The 13086-nt window shown below is 37.8% G+C and overlaps 1 protein-coding gene across 1 annotated transcript in view; it reads left to right on the top strand.

Moving 5' to 3' along the window:
• The window catches only part of LOC132830258 (putative uncharacterized protein DDB_G0282133), a 41902-nt gene extending 30773 nt beyond the window's left edge, over positions 1 to 11129 (top strand). Inside the window, exon 13 of the mRNA XM_060847803.1 lies at positions 11022 to 11129. Coding sequence (XP_060703786.1) covers positions 11022 to 11129 — 108 coding nt within the window. The remainder of the gene's footprint in view (positions 1 to 11021) is intronic.
• The last annotated feature ends 1957 nt before the right edge of the window (positions 11130 to 13086 follow it).

Below are 13086 nucleotides of genomic sequence, written 5' to 3'. Positions count from 1 at the left end.
CATCATTTTGAATCATGTTGTTAGCATCATTCTAAATCGTGCTTTTATCATCATTCTGAATCATGTTGCTAACCTCATTCTGAATCGTGCTGTTAGCAAAGTTCTGAATCTTGTTGTTCGCATCATTCTGAATCATGTTGTAAGCATCATTCTGAATCATGCTTTTCATATCGTTCAGAATGATGCTGTTAACATCATTCTGAATCGTGCTGTTAGCATCATTCTGAACCTTGCCGTTAGCATCATTCTGAATCGTGCTGTTACCATCATTCTGAATCGTGTTATTAGCAAAATTCTGAGTCTTTTTGTTCGCATCATTCTGAAACTTGTTGTTAGTATCATTCTGAATCATGTTGTGAGCATCATTCTGAAACATGTTGTTAGCATCATTCTGAATCTTGCTGTTAACATCATTCTGAATCGTGCTGTTAGTATCATTCTGAATCATGCTGTCAGTATCACTCTGAATCATGCTGTTTGCATCATTCTGAACCTTGCTGTTGGCATCATTCTCAATCTTGCTGTTACCATCATTCTGAATCATGCTGTTCATATCATTGTGAATCGTGCTGTTAACATCATTCTGAATCGTGCTATTAGCACCATTCTGAATCGTGCTGTTAGCGTCATTCAGAATCATGTTGATAGCATTATTCTGAATCATGCTGTTAGTATCATTCTGAATCATGTTGCTAACCTCATTCTGAATCGTGCTGTTTGCATCATTCTGAATCGTGCTGTTTGCATCATTCTGCATCGTGCTGTTAGCATCATTCTGAATCATGATGTTAGTATCATTCTGAATCGTGCTGTTTGCATCATTCTGCATCGTGCTGTTAGCATCATTCTGAATCATTTTGTTAGCATCATTCTGAACATCGCTGGGAGCACTATTCGGAATCTAGTTGTTAACATCATTCTGATCGTGCTGTTAGCATCATTCTGAATGATGGTGTTAGCATCATTCTGAATCGTGCTGTTAGTATCACTCTGAATCATGTTGTTAACGTCATTCAGAATCGTGCTGTTAGCATCTTTCTCAATCATGTTGTTAGCATCATTCTGAATCGTGCTGTTAGCATCATTCTGAATCGTGCTGTTAGCATCATTCTGAATCGTGCTGTTAGCATCATTCTGAATCGTGCCGTTAACATCATTCTGAATCGTGTTGTTAGCATCATTCTTATCGTGCTGTTAGCATCATTCTGAATCATGTTGTGAGCATCATTCTCAACATCGCTGGGAGCACTATTCGGAATCTAGTTGTTAACATCATTCTGATCATGCTGTTAGCATCATTCTGAATGATGGTGTTAGCATCATTCTGAATCGTGCTGTTAGCATCTTTCTGAATCATTTTGTTAGCATCATTCTGAATCGAGCTTTTATCATCATGCTGAATCATGTTATTAGCATCATTCTGAATCGTGCTGTTAGCATCATTCTGAATCCTGCTGTTAGCATCTTTCTGAATCGTGCTGTTAGCATCATTCGGAATCGTGATGTTAGCATCATTCTGAATCATGTTGTGAGCATCATTCTGAATCGTGTTGTTAGTATCATTCTGAATCGTGCTGTTAGCATCATTCTGACTCATGCTGTTAGTATCATTTTGAATCATGTTGTTAGCATCATTCTGAATCGTGCTTTTATCATCATTCTGAATCGTGTGTTTAGCATCATTCTGATCGTGCTGTTAGTATCATTCTGAATGATGTTGCTAGCCTCACTCTGAATCGTACTGTTAGCATCATTCTGAACCGTGATGTTAGCATCTTTCTGAATCATGTTATTAGCATCATTTTGAATCATGTTGTTAGCATCATTCTGAATCGTGCTTTTATCATCATTCTGAATCGTGTTATTAGCATCATTCTGAATCATGTTGTTAACCTCATTCTGAATCGTGCTGTTAGCATCATTCTGAACCGTGATGTTAGCATCTTTCTGAATCATGTTGTTAGCATCATTTTGAATCATGTTGTTAGCATCATTCTGAATCGTACCTTTATCATCATTCTGAATCGTGTTATTAGCATCATTCTGAATCGTGCTGTTAGCATCATTCTGAATCATGTTGTGAGCATCATTCTGAATCGTGTTGTTAGTATCATTCTGAATCGTGCTGTTAGCATCATTCTGAATCATGCTGTTAGTATCATTTTGAATCATGTTGTGAGCATCATTCTGAATCGTGTTGTTAGTATCATTCTGAATCGTGCTGTTAACATCATTCTGAATCATGTTGTTAGCCTCATTCTAAACATGCTGTTAGCATCATTCTGAATCATGTTGTGAGCATCATTCTGAAGCGTGCTGTTAGCATCATTCCGAATCGTGCAGTTAGCATCATTCTGATTCGTGCTGTTTGCATCATTCGAATCATGTTGTTAGCATCATTCTGAACATCGTTGGGAGCACTATTCTGAATATAGTTGTTAACATCATTCTGATCGTGCAGTTAGTATCATTCTGAATGATGTTGTTAGCCTCACTCTGAATCGTACTGTTAGCATCATTCTGAACCATGATGTTAGCATCTTTCTGAATCATGGTGTTAACCTCATTCTGAATCATGCTGTTAGCATCATTCTGAATCGTGTTGTTAGCATCATTCTGAATCGTGCTGTTGGCATCATTCTGAATCATGTTGTTAACGTCATTCAGAATCGTGCTGTTAGCATCTTTCTGAATCATGTTGTTAACATCATTTTGAATCATGTTGTTAGCATCATTCTAAATCGTGCTTTTATCATCATTCTGAATCATGTTGCTAACCTCATTCTGAATCGTGCTTTTAGCAAAATTCTGAATCTTGTTGTTCGCATCATTCTGAATCATGTTGTAAGCATCATTCTGAATCATGCCATTAGCATCATTCTGAATCGTGCTGTTACCATCATTCTGAATCGTGTTATTAGCAAAATTCTGAGTCTTTTTGTTCGCATCATTCTGAAACTTGTTGTTAGTATCATTCTGAATCATGTTGTGAGCATCATTCTGAAACATGTTGTTAGCATCATTCTGAATCTTGCTGTTAGTATCATTCTGAATCATGCTGTCAGTATCACTCTGAATCATGCTGTTTGCATCATTCTGAACCTTGCTGTTGGCATCATTCTCAATCTTGCTGTTACCATCATTCTGAATCATGCTGTTCATATCATTGTGAATCGTGCTGTTAACATCATTCTGAATCGTGCTATTAGCACCATTCTGAATCGTGCTGTTAGCGTCATTCAGAATCATGTTGATAGCATCATTCTGAATCGTTTTGTTAGTATCATTCTGAATCATGTTGCTAACCTCATTCTGAATCGTGCTGTTTGCATCATTCTGAATCGTGCTGTTTGCATCATTCTGCATCGTGCTGTTAGCATCATTCTGAATCGTGATGTTAGTATCATTCTGAATCGTGCTGTTTGCATCATTCTGCATCGTGCTGTTAGCATCATTCTGAATCGTGATGTTAGAATCATTCTGAATCGTGCTGTTAGCATTATTCTGAATCGTGCTGTGAGCGTCATTCTGAATCATGTTGTGCGCATCATTCTGAATCGTGCTGTTAGCATCATTCGGAATCGTGTTGTTAACATCATTCTGAATCGTGTTGTTAACATCATTCTGACTCATGTTGTTAGCCTCATTCTAAACATGCTGTTAGCATCATTCTGAATCATGTTGTGAGCATCATTCTGAATCGTGCTGTTAGCATCATTCTGAATCATGTTGTGAGCATCATTCTGAATCGTGCTGTTAGCATCATTCTGAATCATGTTTTGAGCATCATTCCGAATCGTGCAGTTCGCATCATTCTGATTCGTGCTGTTTGCATCATTCGAATCATGTTGTTAGCATCATTCTGAACATCGTTGGGAGCACTATTCTGAATATAGTTGTTAACATCATTCTGATCGTGCAGTTAGTATCATTCTGAATGATGTTGTTAGCCTCACTCTGAATCGTACTGTTAGCATCATTCTGAACCATGATGTTAGCATCTTTCTGAATCATGTTGTTAGCATCATTCTGAATCGTGCTTTTATCATCATTCTCAATCGTGTTATTAGCATCATTCTGAATCGTGCTGTTGGCATCATTCTGAATCATGTTGTTAACGTCATTCAGAATCGTGCTGTTAGCATCATTCTGAATCGTGCTGTTAGCATCATTCTGAATCGTGTTGTTAGCATCATTCAGAATCGTGCTGTTAGCATCTTTCTCAATCAAGTTGTTAGCACCATTCTGAATCATGTTGTAAGCATCATTCTGAATCATGCTTTTCATATCGTTCAGAATGATGGTGTTAACATCATTCTGAATCATGTTGTTAACATCATTCTGAATCGTGCTGTTAGCATCATTCTGAACCTTGCCGTTAGCATCATTCTGAATCGTGCTGTTACCATCATTCTGAATCGTGTTATTTGCAAACTTCTGAGTCTTTTTGTTCGCATCATTCTGAAACTTGTTGTTAGTATCATTCTGAATCATGTTGTGAGCATCATTCTGAAACATGTTGTTAGCATCATTCTTAATCTTGCTGTTAACATCATTCTGAATCGTGCTGTTAGTATCATTCTGAATCATGCTGTCAGTATCACTCTGAATCATGCTGTTTGCATCATTCTGAACCTTGCTGTTGGCATCATTCTCAATCTTGCTGTTACCATCATTCTGAATCATGCTGTTCATATCATTGTGAATCGTGCTGTTAACATCATTCTGAATCGTGCTATTAGCACCATTCTGAATCGTGCTGTTAGCGTCATTCAGAATCATGTTGATAGTATCATTCTGAATTGTGCTGTCAGCATCATTATGAATCATGCTGTTAGCATCTTTGTGAACCTTTCTGTTAGCATCATTCTGAATCTTGCTGTTGGCATCATTCTGAATCTTGCTGTTTGCATCATTCTGAATCGTGTTGTTAACATCTTTCTGAATCTTGTTGTTAACATCATTCTGAATCTTGTTGTTCGCATCATTCTGAATCATGTTGTTAGCATCATTCTGAATTGTGCTGTTAGTATCATTCTGAATCGTGCCGTTAACATCATTCTTATCGTGTTGTTAGCATCATTCTTATTGTGCTGTTAGCATCATTCTGAATCATGTTGTGAGCATCATTCTGAATATTGTTGTTAGCATCATTCTGAACATCGCTGGGAGCACTATTCTGAATCAAGTTGTTAACATCATTCTGATCGTGCTGTTAGTATCATTCTGAATGATGTTGTTAGCCTCACTCTGATTCGGGCTGTTAGCATCATTCTGAATCATGGTGTTAGCATCATTCTGAATCATGCTGTTAGCATCTTTCTGAATGATGTTGTTCGCATGATTCTGAATCGTACAGTTTGCATCATTCCGAACCGTGATGTCAGCATCTTTCTGAATCAGGTTGTTAGCATCATTCTGAATCATGTTGTTAACCTCATTCTGAATCGTGCTGTTAGCATCATTCTGAATCGTGCTGTTAGCATCATTCTGAATCGTGATGTTAGCATCATTCTGAATCGTGTTGTTAGTATCATTCTGAATCGTGCTGTTAGCAACATTCTGAATCATTCTGTTAGTATCATTTTGAATCGTGCCGTTAACATCATTCTGACTCATGTTGTTAGCCTCATTCTAATCGTGCTGTTAGCATCATTCTGAATCATGTTGTGAGCATCATTCTGAATCATGTTGTTAGTATCATTCTGAATCGTACTGTTAGCATCATTCTGAATCGTGCTGTTGGCATCTTTCAGAATTATGTTGTTAGCATCATTCTGAATCGTTCTGTTAACATCATTCTGAATCGTGCTGTGAGCATCATTCTGAATCGTGCTATTAGCATCATTCTGAATCGTGTTGTCAGCATCATTCTGAATCCTGCTGTTAGCATCATTCTGAATCGTGCTGTTGACATCATTCTGAATCATGCTGTTAGCATCATTCTGAATTGTGCTGTTAGCATCATTCTGAATGATGTTGTTGGCATCATTCTGAATCATGCTGTCTGTGTCATTCTGAGTCATGTTCTTGGCATCATTCTGAATCATGCTCTCAGCATCATTCTGAATCGTGCTATTAGCATCATTCTGAATCCTGCTGTTAGAACCATTCAGAATCATGCTGTTAGCATCATTCTGAACATTGCTGGGAGAACTATTCTGAATCTAGTTGTTAACAACATTCTGAATCATGCTGTTAGTATCATTCTGAATGATGTTGTTAGTATCATTTTGAATCATGTTTTTAGCATCATTCTGAATCATGCTGCGAGCATCATTCTGAATCGTGCTATTAACATCATTCAGGTTCGTGCTGTTAGCATCATTCCTAATCGTGCTATTAGCATCATTCTGAATCGTGTTGTCAGCATCATTCTGAATCCTGCTGTTAACATCATTCTGAATCGTGCTGTTGGCATCATTCTGAAATGTGCTGTTAGCATCATTCTGAATTATGTTGCGAGCATCATTCTGAATTGTGCTGTTGTGAGTGTTATTCTGAAATTTGTTATTGGCATCATTCTGAATCGTGCTGTTCGCATCATTCAAAATCGTGCTGTGAGCATCATTTTGAATCATGTTGTTAACATCATTCTGAATCGTGCTGTTTGAAGCTTTCTGAATCGTGCTGTTAACATTGTCTTGAATCTTGCCGTTAGCATCATTCTGAATCGTGTTGTTAGCATCATTCTGTATCATGTTGCGAGCATCATACAGAATTGTGCTGTTGTGTGTTATTCTGAAATTTGTTATTGGCAAATTGATGCTGACAGCACGATTCAGAATGATGTTAGCAACATGATTCAGAATGATGCTAATAACACGATTCAGAATGATGCTAATAGCACAATTCAGAATGATGCTGAGAGCATGATTCAGAATGATGCCAAGAACATGACTCAGAATGACACAGACAGCACAATTCAGAATGATGCAAACAACATCATTCAGAATGATGCTAACAGCGCAATTCAGAATGATGCTAACAGCATGATTCAGAATGATGGGAACAGCAAGATTGAGAATGATGCAAACAGCAGGGTTCAGAATGATGCAAACAGCATGATTCAGAATGATACTAACAGCACGATTCAGAATGAGGTTAACAGCAAGATTCAGAATGATGCTAACAACATGTTTCAGAATGATGCTCACAACATGATTCAGAATGATACTAACAGCAAGTTTCAGAACGATGCGAACAAAAAGACTCAGAATTTTGCTAATAACACGATTCAGAATGATGGTAACAGCACGATTCAGAATGATGCAAACAGCACGATTCAGAATGATGCTAACAGCTTGATTCAGGATGATATTAACAGCACGATTCAGAATGATGCTAACAGCATGATTCAGAATGACGCTCAAAACATGATTCAGAATGATGCTAACAGCACGATTCAGAAAGATGCTAACAGCACGATTCAGAATGATGCTAACAGCACGATTCAGAATGATGCCAACAACACAATTCAGAATGATGCACACAACATGATTCAGAATGATGTTAATGGCACGATTCAGAATGATGAAAACAGCATGATTCAGAATGATGCTAACAGCACGATTCAGAATGATGCTCAAAACATAATTCAGAATGATGCTAACAGCACGATTCAGAATGATGCTAACACAACGATTCAGAATGATACTAACAGCATGATTCAGAATGATGCTAACAGCACGATTCAGAATGATGCTAACACAACGATTCAGAATGATACTAACAGCATGATTCAGAATGATGCTAACAGCACGATTCAGAATGATGCTAACACAACGATTCAGAATGATACTAACAGCACAATTCAGAATGATGCTAACAACATGATTCAAAATGATGCTAACAACATGATTCAGAAAGATGCTAACTGCACGATTCTGAATGATGCTAACAACATGATTCAGAATGATGCCAACAGCACGATTCAGAATCATGCGAACAGCATCATTCAGAATGATGCAAACAACATCATTCAGAAAGATACTAACAGCCCGGTCAGAATGATGTTAACAACTAGATTCAGTATATTGCTCCCAGCAATGTTCAGAATGATGCTAACAACATGATTCAGAATGATATTAACAGCACGATTCAGAATGATGTTAACAGCAAGATTCAGAATGATGCTAACAGCACGATTCTGAATGATGTTAACAACATGATTCAGAATGATGCCAACAGCACGATTCAGAATCATGCGAATAACATCATTCAGAATGATGCAAACAACATCATTCAGAATGATACTAACAGCCCGGTCAGAATGATGGTAACAACTAGATTCAGAATAGTGCTCCCAGCAATGTTCAGAATGCTGCTAACAACACGATTCAGAATGATTCTAACAACATGATTCCGAATGATGATAACAGCACAATATGAGAATGATGCAAATTGCATGATTCAGAATGATGATAAAAACATGGTTCAGACAGATGCTAACAGCACGATTCAGAATGATGCCAACAGCACGATTCAGAATCATGCGAACAGCATCATTCAGAATGATGCAAACAACATCATTCAGAAAGATACTAACAGCCCGGTCAGAATGATGTTAACAACTAGATTCAGTATATTGCTCCCAGCAATGTTCAGAATGATGCTAACAACATGATTCAGAATGATATTAACAGCACGATTCAGAATGATGTTAACAGCAAGATTCAGAATGATGCTAACAGCACGATTCTGAATGATGTTAACAACATGATTCAGAATGATGCCAACAGCACGATTCAGAATCATGCGAATAACATCATTCAGAATGATGCAAACAACATCATTCAGAATGATACTAACAGCCCGGTCAGAATGATGGTAACAACTAGATTCAGAATAGTGCTCCCAGCAATGTTCAGAATGCTGCTAACAACACGATTCAGAATGATTCTAACAACATGATTCCGAATGATGATAACAGCACAATATGAGAATGATGCAAATTGCATGATTCAGAATGATGATAAAAACATGGTTCAGACAGATGCTAACAGCACGATTCAGAATGATGCTAACAGCACGATTCAGAATGATGCTAACAGCACAATTCAGAATGATATGAACAACATGATTCAGAATGATGGGAACAGCAAGATAGAGAATGATGCAAACAGCAAGGTTCAGAATGATGCAAACAGCACGATTCAGAATGATGCTAACAGCATGATTCAGAATGATATTAACAGCACGATTCAGAATGATGTTTACAGCAAGATTCAGAATGATGCTAACAACACGTTTCAGAATGATGCTCACAACATGATTCAGAATGATGCTAACAGCAAGTTACAAAATGATGCAAACAAAAAGACTCAGAATTTTGCTAATAACACGATTCAGAATGATGTTAACAGCACGATTCAGAATGATGCTAACAGCATGATTCAGAATGATGCGAACAACAAGATTCAGAATTTTGCTAACAGCACGATTCAGAATGAGGTTATCAACATGATTCAAATGATGCTAAGAACACGATTCAGAATGATGATAAAAGCACGATTGAGAATGTTGCTAACAACATGATTCAAAATGATGTTAACAACATGATTCAGAATGATGCCAACAGCACGATTCAGAATCATGCGAACAACCTCATTCAGAATGATGCAAACAACATCATTCAGAATGATACTAACAGCACGATCAGAATGATGTTAACAACTAGATTCAGAACAGTGCTCCCAGCAATGTTCAGAATGATTCTAACAACATGATTCCGAATGATGCTAACAGCACAATTAAGAATGATGCTAATTGCATGATTCAGAATGATGATAAAAACATGATTCAGATTGATGCTAACAGCACGTTTCAGAATGATGCTAACAGCATGATTCAGAATTATACTAAAAGCACGATTCAGAATGATGTTCACAGCACGATTCAGGATGATGTTAACAGCAAGATTCAGAATGATGCTAACAGAAAGGTTCAGAATGATGCTAACAGCATGATTCATAATGATACCGACAGCACAATTCAGAATGATACTAACAAGAAGATTCAGAATGATGCGAACAGCACGGTTCAGAATGATGCTAACCGCACGATTCAGAATGATGCTAACAGCACGATTCAGAATGATGCTAACACAACGATTCAGAATGATACTAACAACACGATTCAGAATGATGCTCACAACATGATTCAGAATGATGTTAATGGCACGATTCAGAATGATGCCAACAGCATTATTCAGAATGATGCTAACAACATGATTCAAAATGATGCTAACAACATGATTCAGAAAGATGCTAACTGCACGATTCTGAATGATGTTAACAACATGATTCAGAATGATGCCAACAGCACGATTCAGAATCATGCGAACAGCATCATTCAGAATGATGCAAACAACATCATTCAGAATGATACTAACAGCCCGATCAGAATGATGTTAACAACTAGATTCAGAATAGTGCTCCCAGCAATGTTCAGAATGATGCTAACAACATGATTCAGAATGATATTAACAGCACGATTCAGAATGATGTTAACAGCAAGATTCAGAATGATGCTAACAACATGTTTCAGAATGATGCTCACAACAAGATTCAGAATGATGCTAACAACATGATTCAGAAAGATGCTAACAGCACGATTCTGAATGATGTTAACAACATGATACAGAATGATGCCAACAGCACGATTCAGAATCATGCGAACAACATCAGTGGGCGGCACGGTGGCACAGTGGTTAGCACTGCTGCCTCACAGTGCTTGAGACACGGGTTCAGTTCCCGGCTCAGGCGACTGTCTGTGTGGAGTTTGCACGTTCTCCCCGTGGCTGCGTGGGTTTCCTCCGGGTGCTCCGGTTTCCTCCCACAGTCCAAAGATGTGCGGGTCAGGTGAATTGGCCATGCTAAATTGCCTGTAGTTGTTAGGTAAGGGGTAAATGTAGGGGTATGGGTGGGTTGCGCTTCTGCGGGTCGGTGTGGACTTGTTGGGCCGAAGGGCCTGTTTCCACACTGTAAGTCTAATCTAATCTAAATGATGGTAACAACTAGATTCAGAATAGTGCTCCCAGCAATGTTCAGAATGATGCTAACAGCACGATTCAGAATGATTCTAACAACATGATTCCGAATGATGATAACAGCACAACATCAGAATGATGCTAATTGCATTATTCAGAATGATGATAAAAACATGATTCAGATTGATGCTAACAACATGATTCAGAATGATGCTAACAGCAAATTTCAGAATGAAGCGAACAGCAAGATTCAGAATGATGCCAACAGCAAGATTCATAATGATGCTGACAGTACAATTGAAAATGATACTAATAACATGATTCAGAATGATGTTAACAGCACGATTCAGAATGATGTTAACAGCACGATTCAGAATGATGCTAACAGCATCATTCTGAACGATATGAAAAGCATGATTCAGAATGATGCTTACATGATTCAGAATGATGCGAACAACAAGATTCAGAATTTTGCTAACAGCACGATTCAGAATGAGGTTAACAACATGATTCAAATGATGCTAAGAACACGATTCAGAATGATGATAAAAGCACGATTCAGAATGATGCTAACAACATGATTCAAAATGATGTTAACTACATGATTCAGAATGATGCCAACAGCACGATTCAGAATCATTCGAACAACCTCATTCAGAATGATGCAAACAACATCATTCAGAATGATACTAACAGCACGATCAGAATGATGTTAACAACTAGATTCAGAATAGTGCTCCCAGCAATGTTCAGAATGATTCTAAAAACATGATTCCGAATGATGCTAACAGCACAATTAAGAATGATGCTAATTGCATGATTCAGAATGATGATAAAAACATGATTCAGATTGATGCTAACAGCACGATTCAGAATGATGCTAACAGCACGATTCAGAATGATACTAACAGCACGATTCAGAATGATGCTAACAGCACGATTCAGAACGATACTAACAAGAAGATTCAGAATGATGCGACCAGCACAGTTCAGAATGATGCTAACCGCACGATTCAGAATGATGCAAACAGCACGATTCAGAATGATGCTAACAGCACGATTCAGAACGATACTAACAGCACAATTCAGAATGATGCTAACAGCACGTTTCAGAATGATGCTAACAACGTGATTCAGAACGATGTGAACAGCAAATTTCACAATGATGCGAACAACAATATTCAGAAGTTTGCAAACAGCATGATTCAGAAAGATGCGAACAGCCCGATTCAGAATGATGCTCACAACATGATTCAGAATGATATTAACAGCACGATTCAGAATGATGCAAACAACAAGATTCAGAATGATGTTCACGGCACGATTCAGAATGATGCTAACAGCACGATTCAGAATGATGCTAACAGCACGATTCAGAAAGATGCTAACAGCACGATTCAGAATGATGCTAACAGTACGATTCAGAATGATACTAACAACACAATTCAGAATGATGCTCACGACATGATTCAGAATGATGTTAATGGCACGATTCAGAATGATGTTAATAGCATGATTCAGAATGATGTTAACAGCATGATTCAGAATGATGCTAACAGCATGATTCAGAATGATGCTCAAAACATGATTTAGAATGATGCTAACAGCATGATTCAGAATGATGCAAACAGTACGATTCAGAATGATGCTAACAACATGATTCAGAATGATGCTCACAACAAGATTCAGAATGGTGCTAACAACATGATTCAGAAAGATGCTAACAGCACGATTCTGAATGATGTTAACAACATGATTCAGAATGATGCCAACAGCACGATTCAGAATGATGCCAACAGCAAGATTCATAATGATGCTGACAGCACAATTGAAAATGATACTAATAACATGATTCTGAATGATGCTAACAGCACGTTTCAGAATGATGCTAACAGCAAGATTCAGAATGATGCTGACAACATGTTTCAGAATGATGCTCACAACATGATTCAGAATGATGTTAACAGCACGATTCAGAATGATGCTAACTGCACGATTCAGAATGATGTTAACAGCACGATTCCGAATGATATGAACAGCATGATTCAGAATGATGGGAACAGCAAGATAGAGAATGATGCAAACAGCAAGGTTCA

Source organism: Hemiscyllium ocellatum, chromosome 31 (genome assembly GCF_020745735.1).
Source record: "Hemiscyllium ocellatum isolate sHemOce1 chromosome 31, sHemOce1.pat.X.cur, whole genome shotgun sequence".
Classification (NCBI taxonomy): domain Eukaryota; kingdom Metazoa; phylum Chordata; class Chondrichthyes; order Orectolobiformes; family Hemiscylliidae; genus Hemiscyllium; species Hemiscyllium ocellatum.
The sequence above is the reverse complement of the archived record's forward strand: the minus strand, read 5'-3'. Positions and strand labels throughout refer to the sequence as shown.